This window comes from Oxyura jamaicensis, chromosome 3, assembly GCF_011077185.1.
Source record: "Oxyura jamaicensis isolate SHBP4307 breed ruddy duck chromosome 3, BPBGC_Ojam_1.0, whole genome shotgun sequence".
NCBI lineage: Eukaryota > Metazoa > Chordata > Aves > Anseriformes > Anatidae > Oxyura > Oxyura jamaicensis.
The window spans coordinates 98,938,524-98,963,655 of record NC_048895.1 but is presented as its reverse complement, the minus strand read 5'-3'; the positions used below and the strand labels follow the sequence as shown (position 1 = coordinate 98,963,655).

General features: G+C 34.9%; 1 protein-coding gene across 1 annotated transcript in view; it reads right to left on the bottom strand.

Annotated features, from left to right (window-relative positions):
- Positions 1-25,132, bottom strand: part of TPO (thyroid peroxidase) — a 43,811-nt gene that overhangs the window by 467 nt on the left and 18,212 nt on the right. Inside the window, exons 6-12 of the mRNA XM_035322283.1 lie at positions 24,232-24,438; positions 18,299-18,811; positions 10,692-10,950; positions 9,867-10,037; positions 8,171-8,408; positions 3,893-4,101; positions 3,027-3,197 (exon numbers count right to left, since the gene is read on the bottom strand). Coding sequence (XP_035178174.1) covers positions 3,027-3,197; positions 3,893-4,101; positions 8,171-8,408; positions 9,867-10,037; positions 10,692-10,950; positions 18,299-18,811; positions 24,232-24,438 — 1,768 coding nt within the window. The remainder of the gene's footprint in view (positions 1-3,026; positions 3,198-3,892; positions 4,102-8,170; positions 8,409-9,866; positions 10,038-10,691; positions 10,951-18,298; positions 18,812-24,231; positions 24,439-25,132) is intronic.

Sequence of the window (25,132 nt, the reverse complement as noted above, 5' to 3'; positions counted from 1 at the left end):
TGCAAGAAGTTATAAATGTAAACAAGCTGAGTTTTCAAAAATACAAACCATATACTTGAGAACATTTCTTGAACGTGTTTGTGTCCTAAGACTTCCAGTTCTTCTATAACTTTCTTCATACTGTGCTTTATAGCAGTAATGAAAGTAATAACACTTACATGGTTCCACACACTTCTAGGAATAATTCTGAAGAGTCAAGCATTCAGGTTAACTTTGGATACAAAATTTATAACAGTAATCTGTGATATTACTGCAAAAAATGTTGTTCCTAGAAGCTACGTAAATTCTGTGAAATGGCACTATGTTGGCAGAATGATGAACAGATGAACAATTACCCATTTGAAGATGCATATAAACAGATTTTCCCTGAGGCCATCCAAGACCTTTCACGGTCTTATTATGCAATGGAATGGGAGTCAGTGTAGAGTGAAGGAAAGAGAATACTCAATGAGGTAAAGAATGCAGTTTTTCCTTATTTCTCTTTCTCCTTTCTGTGTAATTTTTGCTTACATTCTTCATTTGGTTACATAAAGATAGATGTCCAGCACTGTTTTAGATGGTTTCCCATCAGTGCTGTATAATTGTCAGCCTATTCAATGTCTCAGACCCCTTGTCTTGGGAAGGACTGCAGCAAGCCCATATGTGGGCAATAGCCTTCAGTAACTTCTCTTTTTGGTTATACTGCTTCCCTTCCTTCCCTACCACAATGTTTGATCTGCTACTTCAGTGTAAGTAACTCTTTTTTCATCAGCATTAGAAACTGATCCTGTAAAAACAACTTACTGACTTAGCTTAGTGTTGTCTCTCAGACCACTTAGGGAAAGCTGTCATTGGAAATGGGATCAAACCTGATCCTTTCTTAAATTTTAATACAAAGCATCAGCTGTGTCCAAATCTAACTGTCAACTGAGACAGTCAAAAGAGTAATCAGGCAAGGAATAATCTTAAATTTATGAATCCTTAAGAAATATCTCCCATAATGCCTCTATGAAGCAGGAAACTAGTCTGTTGTTTGGGAGTTATTAATTTTCCTTAATGAGTGTTACACACTTTAGGACCACATTTTGGGTTAACTTCCACTGGTTTCATCTTTGGGAAGGAAAGACCTGAACACACTTTATCTGCACTGTAATTCAAAGGCGCTATTTCACCTTGCGTAGTCACATAGACATGTTATCTATTAACTAACTCATTTTATGACCACCAAATAGTGTATGCAAGATCTCACCAGCCTACACTACTGCTCAAAGACAGTGGTACTTTATTGAAGCAAAGTAAACACAGTTCTCTATCCAGTGTAAGATAACACTTAATATAAAGGTAGCACAGTTTAGCACTAAATGACTTCCTGAATCAATAGAAATGATTTCTGTCAAAGCCAAAGTTAGTAAGCAGGAATTAACAGCTCTCAAATTCCTATGCTTTTGCCAGCAGGCCACTCTGTCTTTTCCAGAGCAGCATGTAATTTTGAAACCATCTGCAGAAATGCTAAGCTCTATGCTCCTCATTATATTGCTTGACTTATTCCTAATTTGCTGAACATTTAGAAGAATGGGAACACATTGCACAGACATACATGGAACAAAGTGCTTTCTACTGTAAAACTCAAGTAGCATCTGCATAAGTGGGTTTTGATGGTTTTCTTTTAATAAAGGCATTGCTTATTTAATATATGCAGCAGCTTGTTTTCCTATAGCAGATATACAGTCTTTTGTTTACATTGCTGAACATATTAAAAGAAACTGGGACAAGGAATGATTCATTCATATAACTTATTTATTCAGTTTGCTGCCAGAACATTAATCTATTGAAAAGATTTTATTATAATTCATTTAACAGCTTTATTTCTTTATATGGTATTTATGTGGGTGGAATTCAGTGGATAAATAGGATTTGAATAAAGGAAAGAGCTGCAAATTTCATTTGACTTTTTATATACCAGGTATACAATTAGAATGAATAGCTTTCTATTCCACTGTCACAGAAATACTGATAAGCAGACTTTATTGCAGATCAGCTGCAGCACTTGCATTCAAATTAATTTACCACCATCCATAATATATTCCTAAATACAACCTTTTCAGGTTTCATTTTCTCTCATGCTCTCATAACTCTGAACAGTCAGAGTATTCATATAGAGATACATATATATACATACATATCATTAAAAACACTCATTTGAAATATGAACAGAGAAAGACTTCATACTTCATAGCTGTGAAGAGTGAAAGTCTCGTAATGAAACATTTGCCACATTCTCTTTCTCCCTATTCTCTTCCTTCCAACAGCAAAAATAAGGCAAAAAGAAGAGAGAAGATAAAAGAATAATTAAAATAACAGGAAATCATTTTTCTGAAACTGTTCATGAAATGAACTGATTTTAATGATTTCTTATGTGTTCTACTTTTCTACCTGCAGAAATAATTCACTTCTGGCAAATCTTTCCACAGATTGGAGTGAAGAGATAGGGAGTTTGGAACAGAATGATAAATAATTTGTTTAATTTCACTTGTATTTATTACTTTTTTCTTTGCCAATTTTGCTTAACTTACTAGGATAATACACCAACTACTGGTGCAGAGTTCACTTTCCATCTAGAGCATCCATTGAAGCAATTACAGGAAAATGACGACAGTCTGGTTTGCTATTATATTGAATGTAGCAGGGAGCAATGTATAATTCTGACTTGCCATTTTTTCTTAGTTAGGTAATTTCAAATGACATTTCCCTATCATCAACCTGATTGCTGAATTGGGATGGGAAGATATTAAGATAGCAATGCTGGATCAAGGAAGTTTCACGTTATTGTGTCATCCTACCTATAAACACAGAATGCTGACTATCTTTTAATCTTGTGAACTACATCCATAAGATTCATTCATACATACATTCAGGGAACACAAAGTAAAGGAAGGCCTTTAAACCATACATTTCAGGACAACATGGAAAGGAATTTACTTCTAATAAACTGTGATAGACTTTAGCTTTTAAAAATTTCAGAAACAAATATATATGTAGAGATATACCTATACAAACAGGAGCTGGAAAGTTCCATCCTTTACTTGTGCAAGTTAATTGCTCTTCTCCTTGTAACTGAAATCCATGGTGACAAGAATAAATCACTGTAGATTTTCCCAGTTCTGAACAGTATACAAAATCACCATTTTCCACCCGTTTTGGTGTTCCACATGTTTCCTCTACAAATAAAAATAAATAAATAAATAAAACATTTTTTTAAATTCCAGCTTGGCATCAAAAATTGACATTATTCTCCATTATTGCTACAAATTAACATAAGTGAAATTACTCACACGATTTAAGATGATTAAGAATTTAATTTTTCATTTCTGGACAAGAACTTATATGGAAAAACTCATGATCAATTTATAATTCTTGTAAAATTAACATTACCTTCTAACACTGTGCTCTACAGAGATCTTAGTTAATGTATTTTTATCTGTCCAAGAACTCCTGTGTTAATTACCATAATGTTTGGGTATCTCACAAAACCATTCATGTTATCAAGGTGAAGCTTCAAACAGTAACCTGATATAGAGGGGAAATTTAAGAGAGACAAAGACCAAGACCCCTTTTCAAAGTGACACAAATGTCAAAATGAAGTTTGTGACAGACCAAGAACTCAAGACCTGTGGTAACCACGATCAGTGCTCTAACTGTTGATTACTCATCCTCCCATCAGAAAAGAAAAGAAGAGAGAAGAAAAGAGAAGAAAAGAGAAGAAAAGGAAAGGAAAGGAAAGGAAAGGAAAGGAAAGGAAAGGAAAGGAAAGGAAAGGAAAAGAAAAGAAAAGAAAAGAAAAGAAAAGAAAAGAAAAGAAAAGAGAAAAGAAAATAAAAGAAAAGAAAAGTTAATTGCCAGATTACCAGATTACCTTCCTGATAGATTTCTTGCCAAGCTTCTAAATTCATCCCCTCTATATATGCACAATGTTTAAAGTCCTGTGGAAACCTTCCAAGTTGAAAGGCATCTGCTGGCACTTCAGAAATCCCTGTGTTGTCACAAATCACGCGGGACAAAGAGTGTTTTTTGAGTTCACGTTTTTGAGCCTCAGTGAAAACATTATCATTTTCCCACCAGAATCTGGAAAGGTTAATAGAATTATTTTGAAAAGATTAAATTCAAAGAGCTTATTATTCTTGCTTTCACAGTATCCTACGTAAGAGACCAGAAAATAAGAATTACAGCAAAATGTAGGTGGATTCAACAATAATAAATTTAAAATCCATACTCTGCTGTTTTGCATACCCAAAATACAAGTCGTGGCAAGACTAGTGTGAGTCCACAGTACTGGTGACCTCAGATGTCTTGTTAAAGTCGGATGGGTAAAACTATTAATTATTCACATATGCAGAATCATTCTTCAGTAATGATACAAAAACACAAAAATTACAATATGGAGAGAAAAATTCTTGAAGGTAAATTGTTTGAATTGGATACTTAATCTTATGAAAACCAGCATTCACTGTGCATTCATAAATTGTTCTAAATATATATTACAGCGAATCATGGGAGCAGCCATAATAGATACCCATACCATAACATTTGAACACTTCTTGCTATTACAGAATTGTTGCTATGAAAACAGGTATTACTGAATGCTTTTTTTGTATATCTCCATTCAGTCCTCCATTTGCTAAGAAGATGTAGGTATGTAGATTGGCTATAACAGAATATTTACAGACAACAAGTGTCATTTTGATCATACAAAATGGAGAGATTAAATGCTTCTTCTGTTTTGTCAGATCAAAAGCATGCTGGCAGAAAAGAAAAAAACAGTGCTAGTATTGCAGAACCATATTAACGTATAGGCATACATAATATATATTATGTATAATATATAATAAATATTACAAATTATACATTAAATAATAACATCATTTATTATATGTTATATATCATGCACTACATATGTATAATATGAACATGCACACATACAAATGTATATAAATATAAAGAAGCTTAGTGAGAAAGGGAAAAGAAAGAAAAAAGATAAACAGGATATTATCATTTTTATAACAAAGATGGGGCAACTCCATCACAGATCACAGAGAGTGTATTTGGCTTAATTTTATACATTGAGAAATGTCATGAATAGCTTTTTTTTTTTTTAATTTGATAGCACATCTCTGTTTACATATTAAACACTATCAAGCAATGTTAAATTGCTAAAATAGTCCCCTGTGGTAGTCAGGTCAGTTATTTTCCCCACAACTAGGCAGGCAGGATCTGAGCTAACATGACCTAGGACCATTACCAGTAGAGTATAGATGAACCAATTGAACTCAGGATCGAACCAGTTGAACTCAGGATCGAACCAATTGAACTCAATTGAACCAATTGAACTCAGGATTAACACAGGACTTTGGTACCTGTAATATTGGGGGATCAACACTAAGGGCTGTCTATAGTTTTCATGTTTACACCCCTCTAATTGGAAGGGAACAGCAGTGGACCCTGTACAAAACCTGTGTATGTATGGTATGTTAGGTTTAATATGAACCCTTTGAAATGGTTCCATGCAAATGAGAAGTCTGATAATCCCGTTTGTGTTCCGAGGAACGTAGGGGCTGGTGGTGTGCCCCATGGGGGTTTTCAGGACAAATTGCACCCTGCTGCCAACAGAAATTTCCTCAGAAGTGCAAAGTCACTCAGAGTCATAAAACTTAGTTAAGTAAGCTAAGTGCATGTGAAATTTTGCAGAACAAGCTTTAGGTACAGGAAAATAGTTGCTTTTGGCAAGATAGTTTGGGGGGAAACCTCTCCCACTCTGCCTGTGTTGGAGGAGGAGGGAATCTACACAACCAGGGATGGGGTGAATGTCCCATACTTCAGGAGCACTGTGATAAGAATCACAGAAGAAAGAGGGGGGCGGAGAGAGAAAAAAAAAAAAAAAAAAAGAAAGAAAGAAAGAAAAAAAAAAAGGGGGGGTGGGGGACGGGGGACACGACACCTTCCTTCTACTCTCACCTACACAGTGACCCCAGACTTCTCAGAACATCCTGAAATGTCACTGACTCTTACCAGAATCTTTCACATATCCAAAACTGTCAAAGGCTTTGCTTCGATCAGTTCCCCTGCACCTTCTATTTTCTTCTTTCATGTACATTAAAACTTATTCTACTTTCATCACAAAATTCAGTTTTGTCTACACTGCTGAGAAGGCTTGAGCAGATCATTAGTTTTTAATCTACCCAGCAGCTAGGGGATTTGTCTAACAAAGGTTGCTCCAAAAGATATGTATCAGATCACCAAAATTTTACAGGTGAATTTTACAGGGTTAAAGCAAAAAAGAAGAAAAAAAATAAAATAACATAAAATTAAATAGAGACACAATCCTCTGCACAATCCCTATGCAAATAATGGCAAAGTCAGCTACAGGTCTTTCATCCAGTCATTACAAATTCTGAGATCAGAGGGGGATTCAGAGCAGGAAGGAACAAAAAAATAAAGTAACATCAGATGGAATGGAAACAATTGGTTCCAGGTGACCAGGTGATTTGACCAGATAGGGCCTGGGTTTAATACACTGGAAAAAGAAAGCCCTTTGTTTTGTCATATTACTGACTGAAGATTTTAAGGCTAAGAGGATGAAGTCAGCCAAAAATTCTGTTTATTGTTTATTTATGAACTTAAACCAGTATGTTCAAAAAGATGTTTTGAAATTCCTATTTACTGACACATCAATTATTGTATCTGGTATGCATGTAGTGTTGCTAATGCAGACACAGGTACTATCTGATACAGCATGTGACAAGTCACTGCAATGAATTTTAGACTTTTCCACTCTTACTGTGAGACAATGATAACATTATACCCTCCTAACTTTCATAAATAGTTCCTTATCATAGTCTCAATAACTGAATATCATTTTGCATTTAGGTTAGCTGTCATAAAAAAATTATGACAGAAACTTGGGGAATTTATTTAGCATTAGGACATTAACAATTTGGAGTTAACATGTTAAATTATCTTAGGTTTAATTAATGTTAATAGTGTCATAAGACACTGAAAAATAGAAGCAAAGCTAGAAGGACCCCAATAGATATCCTTCCCCAGATAAGGTCAGGGATACCTGTATAATTCAGAAGACTTACAACTTTTTTTTTTTTTTTTTTTTTTTTTTAACAGTGTTGAGTGGAATGTTTGCTGTCTATACAGTTTGTGTTAATAAGATACCACCTTTATGATTAACATTGGTTTTTCCTGTGAGCTAATTAATTAACATTTTTTAAAGTTCAGATTTAAATTCTGCCTCGGATGCTTATTTACATAATGGCTTCTTTCCACAACAGTGACTTATGAGAGGAGTGTAAAGGTGAGAGGAAGGACCCAGCTGTACTTAAAACACCACTGTTAGCATGATGAGAGACGTTTAAAATTAGTCCTCTCAGGAGATTCAAAATTACTGCCACAAGTATATATCACGGAAATGAAGAAAAAAAGGTTGGTTTTGTAATTGCTTCAGGAACAGAAATATGATAAAGCAACACCTCACACCCTTTTGTGGCCTGAAACTGCATTCCTGCTGCCTTTCTGGTGTGGGGTGTTGTACTGGTGGCACTTGTGCAGGATTAGGTGACGGAAGATCCTCTCCTCTGTCTGATAAGGCTGTTTTGAGAGTACTTTGCATTCCTGAATCCCATAAAACCTGGTGTTTTTATTAACTTTTCTAGGAAGCCTGTATTACAGCTCTCAAAATATCTCTTCTGAATTTGCTGTTTGCTGTGGAAAATGTTGAGGTCCTTCCAGTTAAGGACCCTGAATGTAGTGCAGCCCTCAGGGACTGGATAGCTAAGACTGTACAGTGCTACATCCATCCACACAGAATTTAATTGCCCCCGCACAATTAACTGCTGTTGGCACCTTGCATTTCCACCAGAATTAGAAAGTTGGTCATTTCAGTACCATAGAAACAATCTGTAAGTCTGGATTTGAAACTATATACAGACTAAAGAAGGAAAAGCAAAAGCTCACCCAACAACTCCTAGAGGAACTAGAATAAAAATTAGGAACTGGCAGTGAATAATTTGTTTAAAGCATGTATAAGCATCATGTTGTCTTACATTCTGGGAAGTAGCCTTACATATCTGTAAGATGACCATTGGTTCTGATTAGTATACAAATGATTCCACAGCATGAATCAGCTTACCGGTCACCATCCCTTAGTGCTTTCATTTGCTTTCCAATTATACATGCAAACAGGGGACCAGTTCTAGCACCTGGAAGAAAGTCTTCTACTATACCACCAAGCCAAACATCAATATTGCTAGGATTATGGTACAATTCCATGATTTTTTCAGTGACTTTCTGATTGGTTATTATTGTATTTAGGTCAGTTTGAGTTTCCAGTTTTGGTAAGCCACAGAATTCACGCCAGTCATTATAACCTATAAATAAGATGTTAAAAGGAAGATTAGACTTGACTATAAACATGATATTTTAAATTAATAAGTTTAAAAGCATTGGATTCTGACAACCTTAATCTCAATTTTGGACAATTATGTCTAAAAATAGACATATTATTATTGATTAAGTTGATTGGAGAAATTATGGCAGGATCTGAAACAACAAGGTATGCAAATTTTACATCATTTTCATGAAGGAAAACAAGGTTTTAAGTTCTTCACTATTTATTATAAAACATATAATATGATAATAAAGGGTTATTTTTGAGCTGATCTAAACAGAAGCATGCACTTTGTGTTGACATTTTCAGACCAGATTGGGATGAAGAAAGGACAAGAAGTAACCTGAACTAAGTTAGTGACTAAAATACATTACTAAGCATAGTGTCCTAAAACATATGTCAGGTTCCCTGGGAATAAAAAATAAATAAAATTACACACACACACACACACACACACACACACACACACATATATATAATTCTTTTGTGTCAATAGAATTAACTTCCCCCACCTCTCAACAATACTTGCATTTTGGTCCTGGAGACCGAAACTCCATTTCTACTCTAGTGTAGCTGAGAGCTTTAAACTTACAGGCTGGAGTCAGACTTCATTTCTACTGTCCAGGGCCACATTCCTAGCTACAGTGTCCCACAGCTTTAACAGAAGAAGTGGAGAGAGTTGTCATCCAGAAACATAACATCCTCAGACAATCAGTCAGTCCTACTTCTGTGGGTAGAACATCAGGCTTGGAGCATAGAAGGACAGCCAGATTTGCTCCTTATTCATGCACACTAGTGGTCTGATCAGGCAGGGGGTCACGACTGCAAACCTACCATAGATTTTAACAGCCAATGTAATTAAATTAACCAGCACAGTCTTCTCTAAACTTGTACGCCCATGGCCTGATAGGCTCATAGTCCTTGAGAGTTTATTTGATGCATGGAGCAAGAAATCTAATGCAAAAATTGGGCATAAAAATTTAATGTTTCTCAAAGTGACATGTACATCTAAGCTACCTATACCACTCCTGGGGACATCTCAACACATTTTACTTTCAGTCCAGCCAACAAGGTTGTGTCTAAATAGACCTCTCCAACAGGCAGGGTGCAGCCTGCAGACATCAAGTAGCTGCTGCAGACAGAAAGTCCCTCTCCTCTGGAGCTGGATTCAGCAAGAACTAGTGTCAGGTACCTGCACCAGGCATACCCACACGCACTCATAAATACTGGTCTTCCACATTCCAGAACTCAGAGGTTATTCTAATTTAAAATGTTGGGCAATATTTTGTTTTCATCGAAGTCAAAAATATTAGCATTTTAAAGAAATTTGTATTACTTTTTCTGATAAAAACCTATTATTAAATAACTTATATACCAAATAGCAAGCAGTGGTAGTTCAGTTACTGATTGGAAGTAAATTTAAGAAAAATCAGTAGACCTGGGAGTCCATGATCACGGCCACGCTGTAAGTTTAATGATGCTAAATCAAGTGAACCATTATTGGACAACACAAACAGTTTTTCTGTTAACTCTTCATTCATCAGTTGATTTTGCACCTGTAGTTTTGCTGAATGTGCAAGAAGACCCCTTAGCAGAGGATCCAAGCCTCCTTTAAACACAAAAATAATATAATGTTAGAGCATGTATATAAACCATTATAATGTTCTTAACAAATGTAAATAAATGTATGCTTCTATATATTTTTTAAACATTGGTCAGATAGCCTTTTATATTCAAACAAATGAAAAAAATTGCTTCAGGTTGACGTAAGAGTGGTAATCTTATGAAAAAGCTCCACTTGTTTCTTCAGGTATAAGAAAATTTTAAACCTGATAATAATAATAAAAAAAATAATTAAATAATTAAAAATAATTAAATAATTAAAAATAATTAAATAATTAAAAATTAAATAATAATAATAATAATAATAATAATTAAATAATTTTTAAAAAAGTATATAAGATATCATCAATTTATTGTAAATCTACCAAGACTGATTTAATCTGGAGGGTAATTTCTGTCTGATTCAGTGGACTATTTACCTAAAATAATTGTTCTAATATTAATTCTCTGGAACCTGTTCAACAGCCTAAATCAGTGCTGTAAATAAATTAATTAAATAAATGTTCCCATTCTTAACTTAAGACCAGTAAATTTAAAAAAGATATAATATTCTGGGGGAAACAAACAACACAACCCCATTCCCCCTGCCCCCACCCTCCACACACACACACATAAAACAACAGCTTAAATAAAAACATACCTTCTTTAATGAGCCTCCAGGGACTAAAGAATACTTCATGCAAATGAAGATTTGGGAGTTCTGGATCATCTAAATACTGTGCATTCAATCGCCTTACTATTGGTTGGATTGTTGCATGACCAAAACGAAAAGCAGCTGTTGAAAATATGTTCGAAACTGTAGGATTTATTGTGGGATCATAACCTGTATAAAGGCCAATATACTGATTAAAAGCATCTGGACCAATAATTTTGGGAATGTAATCTCTTAAAGTAATAATCTGAAAGAAAAGAAAAAGAAACATATCATTCAGAGTTTTGATAGTTGAAAAGTAGTGGTTTATATGTATAGAATGCCTTTTTCATCACTCATCTATTCCCAAGCATTTGGCATGATGAACATGTGAGTTGGTAAATAATAATGTACTTATTGTAGTCAGGAGAAAAATGACTGAAGAGAACCAGTGTCAGGGTTGTGTACACTAGTGAGGTTCCTTTAACCTCCTACCAAAAAAGCTAGACCAAACCTTCCTCAGCAGAGAGTACCAATATTGCTCACTTCCAGTCCAAAGGGAGTAAATCCAGCTCTTAGGAATCTGCTAATATTTAAAACCTGGATTGTGATAGCATAAATTAAAATGCTCTTAAAAAGAGAAAGGAAAATATGAATTACTATAAAAGCATTCATGAATGGTTGTTGATAGGAACAGATTCTATTTTCAGACATATATATGTGACACAAATCCTCTTTACTGAATATTTTAAACATCCAAACTTTAAAATACTGATGCCAAGAATCCCTTGGTAGACATTTTATACTAAACTCAAGCCAATTTATAGACTCCTAAAAAACACACTTCAAACATGAAAATGGTGATAAACACTTTCTGACAAATGTTTTTGCAATATGTTAGTATTGCAGTCGCATGAAAAAAAAAAAAATCATATAGGTAATACTGAGGAAAAAAAAAAAAAAAAGTGGAATGAAATAATATACCAAATAAAATGAAAGTATATTATAGGCTAAAGATTACACTGCACTCAATAAAGCATAACAGGATGAATATGAAGCATAGTGAATTCAACAAAACACATTATAGATTCAATATACTGTGCAGTAAAATATACTTTGAGTAAATGTACTTTGAGCTTGGTATAGTGAATACTGAAAAGCTAGCTGTCACAAAATGACTGTATAAGAAACTTGCATCTTTTTAAGCATGACACAGATACAAACAAGCCCCTGCAGAATTCACACACTTTTCTCATAAGGCAGAGCTCACAACATCTTAATATTTTCATGTATATTAAGTTAGGTCATGCAGCAAGCACAATATTTGAAAGAATAAGTTAGAATTCTCTTTACAGGTCCTTTAATACAGCTTAAAATTAAAATTAAATAATTGTTGGAAATTAATACCGACATTGTCAATGGAGAAGTTAAACTTTTCCTACATTTACAAAGGTTTTGCAAAGCAACAATTCCTTCTAATTTTAGATTTAGTTAGTTTTTATGGGCAAGATAATGACACATTTTTTCATTACTACAAAGGACAGAAATACAGGTTTTCCAAGCCTCATTCATCTTAACTTGGGGTTAAGTGTGACATGGAAGCATGAATGAGGCACTTGTACCCACAAATTCAAAAGAATGGGTAGAAAATGATATAAGTATTTTTTTTGCCATCATCTTAACAGACATGCAGAAACCTTAAATAGGTCTAGATCAGCTCTGGACACAAACATCCTGATATGACTCTCATTTTTTGGCTCATTGCAAATGAAATATGAAGCTAAGCAGCCCATAAAGGCCAGATTGCCTAAATGAAAGGGCAACTCAGATTTTTCACTTGCTCCAGAGGCAAGATCTGAATTTTATGTTTCCTTGGCAGGGAAAGAGGGATTGTTTTTTCTAGACATGAAAACTAAAAGGGTAAAGGTAAAAAGGAGTCATACGCCTGCCTTGAGCTAGGAGAGACATATATTTGATGGAAACTTATGATGGCTAAAAAAAGCTCCATCAAGTAGAGGTGATCTTTAGACAATACAGACTAAGGTGATAAAGTAGAAAAATTATACTGACAGAAAGAATCTGGAATTTGACAGAGAACCACATCCAAAGTAGCATGTAGACTCTGAACATACTTCACCTGAATTTGTCTGCATGAAAACAAGGACAGGCTCACTACAAGTTCTAACTGACATATATACAAGTTTAAAGAAGGTGTAAACAGCTCAGAAACAGCAAAATTATTTTTCTTAAAATTATTTTGCATACACTCCCTGCTATGAAAGAATTATTTGAAAGTTTTTTTCCCTTTCATATTTGGCATAAAAAGCATAATACCTTCTTTCAATACAGTTTTTCTTCCACAATTGAGATTCTTCTGTGGAAAAGAAGGAACAGTCTTGTCTAAAAATATGTCAATAAAATCAGAACCAGAAAGAGGTAGTTCTATAAGAAGAAAATACGAGCAACTACAATAAACCATGCTGCCATTTATTACTTATTTTGAATATATTTATGAAGAATAAATTAACTTTGGGTGTGGTCTCAGCTCCTTCTGGCATTTATGACATTAGTGGATTAGTGGTAATCCAAGTTCCTCTTAAGAGACATTTAGCACCTCATAGAATCAACTCAGAATTCCACAGAAACCTCATAAAGAAGTTAACTTATATAGAAGTTAACAATATTAACAATATTAACTTATATAGAAGTTAACAATAATGTCAGTATTTCTACTGTCTTAAGGCCGTCATCATTTCAATGTACAATTCAGTAAAAAATGATGAAAAATGAGCACTGTCTTTTAAATAGAAGCCGTGTGCTCTGTATTTAAATGACTTTAATAGCCTGTATGACCAGATAGTAACAGAGGTATTGACAGTATTTAAATGTTATTAATTGAGTCATGTCAGAGAAAATAAAATTCTGATTTCCTAGCAATACGATCAAACATCTGATAATAATCCAGAGAGAATCTAAATAATAACACTGTCAGAAGAGGCCTTGTATGGATTCATCATAGCATGATGAATCTATACACTGTGTATAGAAAGTAACTGAATCTTGACCTGCAAATACAAATACTACTCAAAGTCAAACAGGCTTTGTATGAAAGGCAGCATCCTTCTCATTCAGAAGGCAGAATTGCAACAGGGATACTGAAATGTCCTTATGAACTCAGCAAGCATCCTGACTGGATTTGCCTCCAGGATGGGCCACCTCCAGTGGAATTCATCCATACATTAGTTAATTGAAAATAAGTTATATAATTTCATATTTTTTTGATATTTTTTTTTTCATGTTAAAAGCTATCTCAGATATGTTTCAAAAGATAAAGAAACTCATATTACTTCCTCATTAGGTTCAGCAGACTTTCTAAAACTCCTCCAACATTTTCCAGAAAGCTGTGAATTTGACATAAAGGATGGAAAAGGAAGATAAAAAGAAGGTTGCAAAAGAATATATAAAAATATATGAATGACTGTAAGAATAAATAAGGCTAAAAGGGCAACTAATATTTTTCATTGGCCAGAGAATAGTAGTACCTCATTGAGGCAATGAAGAGCCAATTAAATGAAGCTCCTGTGCTTTGGAAAGTTTTCTGAAATAACAGAGAATAGGCAAATATATTGATTGTGTTTAATCTCTTAAAGTACTATATACAGTTGTATGAAATTCCCATAGTAAATATGAAAGAATTTGCAGCTGATATTGAAGCCCTAAACACTTTTATAAAGGTTGATTGTATGAAAATTCAAGTCTTAATAAATAATAAACACATTATAAATACACATTAATAAATAATGAACACATTATAATAGCTCAGTCAATAGTCTGAACTATACTCTTTATAGCCATGAGTTATGTCAGAGTGAAACACATTCTTTTATAACATTTATTATTTATCTCTTTTTCATCTATCATTTCATAGTTAAAGCTTAAGTTTAAGCTCTGAGAGGAGTTATTTAATGATCCAATTTCACAAACAAGTTTCATCCATGTTAGCCATGTTGAACCCTATAATTTTACATCAGTTAAAGTATGTCAGCTACATAAGAGACCCATTTTCAGCCCACACATAAGTATAAGGCAGAGAAGTATGGATGTAAGATACTTTGAGAACACAAGAAGGTATAGAAGGAAGAGAAAAAAAAAAACTACACACTGAAAACTAAATGCAGTTGTCAGCTACAGGTGGGATCAACTGACAGTAACACCATTATTTCAGAGATCATTCTCTGAAATCATGAGAAATTAAAGAGAACTTGAATCAAACTGATCTGTGAAACTCTTGCATCACTCTTTGACTAGTGCCACTTCATTCGGCATTCTCAGTCCAAACAGCACATCAGAATGAAACCAGCACACGCATGCAGTTTCAACTTGCAAACCACATATATATGAAACAGTAATGTTAAAACTCTAGCAGTTCCATAACTTAATGTTTTTTTTCCTGTTTTGTCTACAGTTTTTAAAGGAAAAACAAATTTAAACTATTTTCCCTCAAATAGCTTTAAAGGAGTTCTTCCAACATTAACGATTTTGTGACTCTGTGTCCTGATTCTGCTCATTCTGTTGTCTCATAAGAATAACTGAAACAAGGAGTTAGTTTCATTTTTTTTTTAAGCAGATGACAATAAAAAAGCTGTTTTTTTTTTTTGTTGTTGTTGTTGTTGTTAGTTTGTTTCACAAAACACTGTATAAATCAAGGTATATATTTTTTACTACAGCATATTGCAGCACTTATAGTTCAGAGTTAAGCATGGGTCTTTCACATAAAATACAAGAAGGGAATTAACCACTGTTATGGCTTATTTAAACTACTACTTACCAATGAAACATGCCAACAATGCAAAAAAAAAAAAAAGTCTGTTTTGTCCAAGACAATAACAGGCAATTGTTAAGTTTGGTAACTTTGTCAGGTTCCTACTATTAAATGCTTGCCACTAGAGCTACTTATGCTGTCAGAAAGCATCTAGGAGGAAAAGCATGGTCTAGATATATATATATATTTCATTTCCTTATTCTAGAAAGAAAGGAAGGCTTTTTGTTCAATTACCTGTAATTACATAGCAGCAGGCAAAAATTATGTTTGAAATTATTCGTTCCCAAAAGAGAGAATTTGAGCAATGTGTAGCAACTGAAATACAATTTTAGAGTGGAGATCTCAAGGTAACTTCAGCTAGAGCTGTCATTACTGTGCTGGTTAGCAAACCACATTAACAGAGATACTCCAATTATCTCTCTTAAATTAATATCTCTGAACCAGCCTAATATAACTGAAACACAGTTCTAACGAGCCATAAGCAAATCTTATTAGACTGTGATACTGGTAAAGAAAATGAGTAGCCCAGATTTATGCAGTATATTACCTTGCACAAAGTATCTTCCTTCAGGCCATAATGCTACTGGACATAGATCAGAAGTACTTGAACACAAAGGAGTCTGCTTTTGGATTTTCACTTTTCTTCTAACAAATACTAACAACCATTTTGACTTGTCAGTGCAATTATTTTAAGCAAAGAGCACATTTACAGCAAAGGAGCTGACATAGTTAAAGTAAATAAAATATGTAAAAAAAAAGAATGGATTTTTTTTTTTCAAAAGGACTGACTAAATTAAATTAGTCTTATTTTTTTCTGAAATTATCTGGCTTTAAGTGCAAATAACAACAAGCCAGAGAAGGAAGGTGGTTTGTTACAGGAAGTATTATGCATATTTTATTAACTAAAATTTCTGACAGAAGAGAGTATATGTGTTTTATTGTAAAAGTGACATTTTCCTACCCCTCCCCCAATTTAACTTCAAAACAGCTATTTTTTTGACACCAAATAATCTCTTTCTAATAGTGAGAAAGCATATGAAAGTCATCTAGCTTTCAATTTATTCTGGTCCTGATATAGCATTAATGGTGAATCTCCATAAAGGCAAAAGTCCTGGTGAAGATCAGAGGAGCAATGCCAGGTGGAGTAACCTGAGTACCCAAACTATCAAAAAAGGGCTTGAGGGATTGGCTGTTTTCTGAGGCAACCAAAGAGAGTGGCCATACCCCAAACCTGAGGATGAATCCACCAAGATGAGACAATGAAAGAAACTGTCACCTGAATGCTGGGCAAGCTAAATGAGTGATGGCTAACAGGAGGTAGGACTCATAGTGGAATGCAAGGAGAAAAGGACTTGGGGACTATGTAAAACTTGGCATGCATGCAATATTTGAAAAAATGCATTGTTGGAATGTGTAATACACTGAGGTGAAACACTGGTGATTGTTGGAATGTGTGAAACACTGTGGGAATTCAGGGATAGGGATAAAGGCGGTGAAAAGGAGGGATTGGTGTGAACTTTGGAAGTAAATGAGGCTGTTTGAGCATGAAGCGTTGACTGATCAGTTTGCTTGTCTGACTGAACTGTGCTTGATCACTGCAGTTTATGCTATATTCTGCATGAGCAGAAGCTGTCCACACTGAGCACATGAACTGTGACAGTGAGGAAAATAAAAGTTAAAGCCTGAATAGCTATTTCAGGAGGAAAAAGAAAAAGAAATTAAAAGAAAAAGAAATTAAAAGAAAGAGAAAGAGAAAGAGAAAGAGAAAGAGAAAGAGAAAGAGAAAGAGAAAGAGAAAGAGAAAGAGAAAGAGAAAGAGAAAGAGAAAGAGAAAGAGAAAGAGAAAGAGAAAAAGGAAAAGAAAAAGAAAAAGAAAAAGAAAAAGAAAAGAAATAAAAAAGAAAAAGAAAAATAACAATAAGAATAAAAAGAAAAAGAAAAAGAAAAAGAAAAAGAAAAAGAAAAAGAAAAAGAAAAAGAAAAAGAAAAAGAAAAAGAAAAAGAAAAAGAAAAAGAAAAAGAAAAAGAAAAAGAAAAAGAAAGAAAAAGAAAGAAAAAGAAAGAAAAAAGAAGAAGAAAAAGAAGAAAATGAAGGAAAAAAACACTGAGCGGGAATAGATCTTCCTGTTCATAGGTGTAATTTAAATATTCTTATGGTCTCTTATGTACTTTTCACATGTTAATTTCTTCCATCTCCTATGGAAATATATCCTATAGAGATTAGACCTTGAATTTTATATATTAATACAGCATTAAGGAATGCACAAGCATTTTTACAAGTTACTTCTTTAAATAATTATTATAAGAAAATAAATATATAAATGCAGAAACATAACTTTTTAATTGCTTCCTTTACCAACCAAAGAAACCAAACCAAACCAACCAACCAAACAAACAAACCACCATCACCACCACCACAACCAACAAAAACACCATAACTGCAAAGAAATGCATCTGAAAAGGCTTAGATTTCAACAGACAAAAAGACACAGGAGAAATAAGCAGAAAGATGAAGCGGAGTAGAAATTGCCATTAAAATCATAGCACTGAGATATTTGGTCTGAACAAACCAAGGAGAAAGACATTCAGGAAAGTGAATTCAGGAAAGGCATTTAGGAAAGTAGAGAACAGAGTGAACTTTAAATGTGCCAGAGTAGAAGCACAGAAAGAGTTGGCACAGAAAGGCTAGTATGATCTCCAAAACCGCTCAGAAACATGTTGAAGTTCTGTGATTGTTTCTGCTCTACACTGCAACCAACACTGCAATGTGTTGATAAGCAACAAAACATCCCACCTGATGGAGAGCTCCAACAATTTTCCGTGCTTCTTGGTAGACCGTCTCAGCGCTCCAGTGGCTGTTGATGGCTTTGAGGGCCCGGGCCAGGCGGTTGTGCTCTCTCAGCCACAGTGTGTGCATGGCTGCCAGCGACGTCACCTCACTTGATCGGCTGTCCCCAGCCATAAAGCACTCAACCCTTTCACCTTCACTTGCATTTGAGTCCTGTGCACAAGGTGATGGGACCTGGTCTGTAAAGGGTAGGTATTCCCGACTGTTGTCATAATATTTACTGTTTACTCTAAGAAGACCTTCACTTGTTAAATTCCTCAGCTTGTTTTCAACAGTGGGGGTGCTGCCATAGACAGTAGAAGCATCAAGGAAAGATGTTAAACCATTTATCTGTTGTCTTGGATTTATGGCTGACAGATTTCCAAAGAGAATACTATGATCACCAGTGCCACATGCAGGAGATGAGCGGTAGAAGGGCAGGCAATCCATCCCTGTGGATAATGTGTCATTGGCAGTCACCTGTGTAACAAAAACGTATTTCCTGAGCTAAAGGCAACATAGCGGAGGATGTTTAATTAAGGTTTGTGTAAATATTTCCATCCCATCTCCATTTTCAACTGTCCTCCAGATCTTATCTACTGGTGTGACATTCTCTAAACTCACAGAGATCATTTTCTTTCCTCTCAGATTGAAGTGAAAATATAATTCAATGATTTTTAAGCCAAGACAGATGAGAAATAATAAAAAAATAAAAACCTTTACTCTATCATAAGATGTAACCCTTTTTGAATAGTTCTATGCCTGAATTATCCTGTCTTCACAATTAAAATTCCTCACAAAATGTATCACAGTGGAGATGTGAACATCTGGTCAAATTATGTTGTACTGAACACCAAATGAAACCGCAGGTTTACATGTGTACATAAAAATGTAATGAAGAGTGTCAGTCTGCAGCAGCATGCCATAAGAGCATTGTTTCTATACTATTTTAATTTGGTTTCCTAACTGAAAAGGCATATATGATTATTCACTCTGCTGGTCCTCCACAAGCATTCCCCCACATTATTTTACAGGCAATCTGTCTTGCAAGTGTTACATTCTGACTATTCTTATAGAAAACTTTTTATAGTCCTCCTCAAGTGAAACTCTTCCCAGCCCTTTGACCCACAGACAGCCAAGAAACTGAGGTCAAATGGTGATCCAACGTTTGTCTGCTAATCAGCATAGACATGGTTTCAACCAACCTGTCATTCAGTCAGCTACACCAAATGCAGGTATAGGGCATGGGAAAGACATGTGAGAAATGTCTAATGGGATCCTGAGGTACACATAAGTTATTAGAGTAGAATACAGCTTAAATCAGACAGCTGGAAGTTTTGCTACAGAAAAGCACTTAAAGTGGTATGTGAATGCCTTAACAGCTGTAGGGAGGGTAGCAGAGATGTTGGAGGGAGAGGGAGAGAAGAAATGCGAGAAAGGTTTTAAGTGCATGGTAGGGTATCTAAGAGGAAAGCTCAGGCTAGCAATTCTATTTCAAAGAACATTATACCAAACCATCAGGTTTCAAAATGACTGAAATCTATCTTCATTATCGAATGAATATTTCGTTTATGAACTTTGTTTTTCTGAAAAGAGCATTATTTCCAAACTCAAGTCATAGCTGTGAGTCAGTTCCATTTTTTTTTTTTTTTTTTTTTTAGTAAAAAGAAAGAAAGAAAAAAGATTAACATTGGTTAAAATTATTACAAGTTGAAGGAGTCTGAGTTTCAGGGAGTATAAAACTAGTTTTTTCTTATTAACTAGCCAATATGAAATAGGTACAGATAACACCTACTATAGTTGCTTAAATATCACAAAACAAAGAAATCTTAAAATATTTGACTAATAGAAAATGTTTTGTGCAGACACCTGAGCTATTTTCTTTCTATTTTGTTTGCTGTTCATTTTTGAAAAAAACTCTTTGGCAGATGACAGTGAATACTGCAAAAGCTATATAAAATGATATAATTTATTCTTTGTAATTTTAACAATGAAGGGACCAGTTCTGAACCAGAAGTTCAGAACAGTTACTTAATTGGAATAAAAGTAACAGGGCAACTTTTGAATGGAATTAATGAGCTTTGTTTAACAGCTTTATTACCTCACTTATTATACCAAGTAATATTTTCTTATTACTGAGAACTTGTGCCAGTAGGGATTGATATCAACAAAACATTTAAGTTAAGAAAGGGTTTCATTTGTTTTTCAAGTTTTGTTAGGTAAAGAACTTCTATTAATATTTTTCCATTGGTTAGGTTTTAATAAATTAAAGTAGGCTATTTCTGAAGGAAATACATCATTTCTTTTTCTTTCTTTCACTGATTGCTAAAATCGGTAATTTTACTACCTTGGGTTTTCCACTTCGTATTTTTCTCTGTGATTAAGTCCCTTGCTATTATTTTTTCTCTTCAGCTGATAATATAAACAAGAAGCTCATCTCACACTACAAATACATGAACTTGGCAGCTGCAATGTTGTATGTGTCTGAGTGCCTCCTTCTTCTATTTATCAGGGAAACCTGGAAGAATTCAGGTATCACTGGGAAAATGTATGAGCCGCCTTTAAGTGGTTAAGCAGTGAGGCTCACAACAAAACATATCAACAGTGAATGAAGTTCATACTGATTAATCTTTGGTTAACTGCCTCTGCAATTTCAATTCAAATTGTTCTGTGCCCCAGTGGAGAAAAGCAGCAGTAATGAACATTAAGGGACTGGCAGAACTGCATAATGCAGTCCTTTCCCTTTTCATAGGGTAAGCAACGTGCAGCCAGCAGCTGAATGTGCAAATGAGAGATTCCTTGTGTTATTATTCAAATAACATCAAAAATAATCTGAGAAAAATAAAAACCTTCTCCTGAAATAGGTACAAAATACATTTTTCTCCAAAATTGATAAAGAATATTCATATCAATTTTTCTCTTTGTCTGTGTAGTTCTAGAGGGTAAAAAATCAGAAAAAAAATATAAAAATAAAATAAAAAAATCCTCTCTGGCCACAATAATTTCCCTGGTAGAGCTACATGTTGATTTAAACTGATAAATTGTTAACTGTTTTGCTTGGTCAAATCTGCTTGCAGGGAAATTTTTTGAAGTGTAGGAATTGCTAACTGTTTCAGGGTACCGTGATGTCTAAACCATTATTGCATTTAAAGAAAAACCTTTTTTACTATTTTTTTTTTTCCTGTGGCAAATGACCTCCTTGTAATAGGATTTTTGCAGTACTCAAGCAAAAACAAACTAGCTTATGGTTTAAGAAAGTATGCCAGCAAGGAAGACATAAATGTGTATTTTTGGACATGAAGCTTGGAGAAGAGTCAGAGGCCCCATCTGACAGAGAGTTGCTACCTCTGAAATACAGGAAAAAGGCTGGTGCTCACTTTGCTGGCTGTTGAGCGCACAGACTGATCCGTTTGTAGCTAAGACAGGAATCTGTCGTGTTACATGTCACTTTTCATAAATCAACTCATTTTTCTGTGTTTCTCTTTCTTTTCCACCTTTTCTGTAGTTGAACTAACTGAATGAAAATATTTCTGGATTGTATCTGACTATGTGTATGTGCTGCGCCTATCTTAATGTCAGCAATGTAATTAATACTGAATAAAGACAGTAAGTCTTTCTAATGCTTCATTGTGTCTCAGCCTTAATATGAAATAATCATCTGTGGAATGACAGGTTATCTCAGCATCCCAGTTCCATGTGTTAGGCTGCTGTAAAACACATATTCCCCCCTCTCCTCACCCATCCCCCCCCCCTTTTTTTTTCCCCTTCATTTTCTTCATACTATGGGATACCAAAGATAGATGTTCAGGCTCTACCAGAAGCTATAGCCTTGGTGTGAGAATTACTGGCTGACTCTCTATAGCTTTTATTATGAAAATGGCCAGAACAGAAAATTGTAATGTTTCCTGCTACATACGCATTCTTAATATTAATGTTCTACTGCAACTTCCATACTGTCATTAAATTGCATTGACTCAAAACATTTTCTAGACAGCTTCCCTAAGATGCGCAGCCAGGAGTTGCTTTTCCCTGGTGAAACACCCAGAGAGGCTGTATGGCTCAGTGTGCCCAGAGAAGCACTTCTGTCCTCTCCTTATGGATGAATTTTCCCTTGGCTGCCACTTTCTAGGAACACAGCGAGAGTGCAAATGGCAGCTTTTCTGTTTGCATTGCTGGACTATCTGCTATCAGTTTTACTGATTTTGGAAACCAGATGCAGTTTCTTCATATAGAAAATGACTGTATGAAAACATTAAATGTATGAAAGGGATGAAATATATGAAAATATTAAATGTATGAAAGGGACGCCCCATCCTTGGAAGTGTTCAAGGCAGGCTGGATGGGGCTTTGAGCGACCTGGTCTAGTGGGAGGTGTCCCTGCTCATGGCAGGGGGGTTGGAATTAGTTGATCTTTAAGGTCCCTTCCAACCCAAACCATTCCATGATTCTATGAAAATAGCCATGGCTGTTTTCCAAATATTTATCAGATGGATTTTAGCTTTACTGAAGATTTCAGGAGAAAATCAGTTCTAGGGGGATATAGTTCTAGTTATATTATTAGCATTTTGTTTCAGTGTTCACAAAGTAGTTCCTCTGGTCACATTAATGAACTATCGAAAATCAGTCATTTATACAATGGATACTTCAGATGTGTCCCGAGAATGTGATTCTTTAAGATCTCTGTGCACTTTCTGAACTCTCTCAAGCTATGACTGCCAACTTTCAAAAATCAAAATCTGCTGGGTAAGTGAGAAAACATTTACCTGTCTGTGGTAAAATTCCAGGTAGTCATTAATTTCATTTAGCCTTCCTGAATTTTAGATTATCTTGCTGAGTGGAAGATGAGCCACATTTCAACACAGGAACTGATCCAGTTCCCATTACAGCAAGCAGAATATTTTCCTTTGTGTGTAATGGAAGTGGAATGATACACTTAAGGGAAAATAAAACTATGTTATATTTATCAGTTAGTTATCAATTTGTTAGGGAAAAAGAGTTTTCTGTTCTGATGGAACTCATACCCTACACAAGCTTCATTGCATAGACAAGCTGGTCAGTAATCGAACTTCAGCCCTAAGGAAAGTAATTTAGGTTGCTCTGGACAGAAACTGGGGCATCAGTCCAAGGGCTGTGATGGGCATGGTATCTCCTGCAGCATGAGGAGATGGACAGTCTGCTCTCTGAGAAACAAACAAACAAACAAACAAGTGATTTGACTTTGCTACTTGATTTTTTGAGAGACAGAATGGCTATATTTTCAAATTAATCAGACAAGAATATAGGATTCTATATTTATACCAATATATATTTCTTCTAACCCTCTAACAAGCTTTGAATTTGTATTTTCCATCTACCCAAAGCAAAGATGTGATGTATGTAAGTTTCAGCAACTCCCTGAAGATCATTTTATACATACATTGAAAAGGTAGCTCTCTTCAAAAGTTTGCATTAGCTGCTGGAAATATCTTTGCTTTTAGTGAGTAAAGGTAAGTTCCTTTCACTTTATCTGGCTGGCAATTTAAAAACAGAATTATTTATGACTACTTCCCTATTTTCCTCAGTGGAATTTGAAACCTTGAAGCATGAGAAAAATAACACTGGGGGGACACTAATAAGGTTTCTTTGCAACATAAACTTGAGAGGTAGGAAACTATGATATTTGTACTAAATACTGTAGCTATAGTTTGTTATTTCTGTAAAACAATTTAAACATTTACCTGCTTCATGTAATAATTACACATGGTTTCAATATTTCTATCACCATCTGCTGCATTATTTATTGATGATCTATCAAATTCTCCTGCAATTACTTTAGTGTATGCATATCTCTAATGTATTTTATATTACTCACCTGTTTAGAGTCTGGAATTTTTCTTCAAGAAATTCATTTAAAATCTTACCTTAATTGGAAAGCATGGATTTTGTTTTTCACATGTCATCTGGCACTCCATCCCAGTTAGAAAGGCAGTTCTACTCGTGCTCTGTGGTGTGAATGCAATGTCATGGTCTATGTACTGTCCCCACACCATAATGATATCAGAATATAAGTTGTCTTCAGTAACAGCCTCATTAGATGCGTGAATAATTTTTCTTGTCACTTCACGAACCTGGGAAAAGAACTAATTTATCTTGAGTGCTATGTAGTATTTATTTACTTCTTACAAAATGATCAAACACTATAAAGTTGAGGAGCAGTGATAAAAGTTATCCTCCCCATCCCACCCCACCCCCTCTAGTACCCCCTAAAGTACTTTTAATGGCATGCTTAAAGGAAAGAAAAAAAAAAAAAAGGAAGAGATAACAAAAACAACAAAATCCAACATCTGACAGGCTGTTAGTTCAGTTCAGGAGCTGAAATAACTCTGCCACAAGCAGATTCAAGATGTTTCAGCTGAGTTTTTCTATATATTGCCAGATGAACAGTGGCAGTGTATTTTTGATCTGTTCCTTTCCAGGTGATTTTGAAAACTGCATGTTTCTTTTAGACAGCCTAAAACTTTTCTTTCTATTTATTCTGTTTTCTTTTCCTTTAACAAATGCACTTTGCTGGGCAACCTCAGATCAGTGTGCATCCACAGGGGCACTGGTCTGCTCCATGAGTAAATGGAGCAGCTTATACAGCCCAGGAGACAGGCATGGTTGCAAAAAGCTCTGCTTCATTTTTTCAGGCAGGGAGAAGCCACAATATATTTCTGAGGCACTTCTGTGAAAACTGCATAGAGATACAGCTTCTTTGAGAGGGAACATAGAGACATCTACATCATATATTCAGCCTACACTGATCATCATTTGAAGCCATTG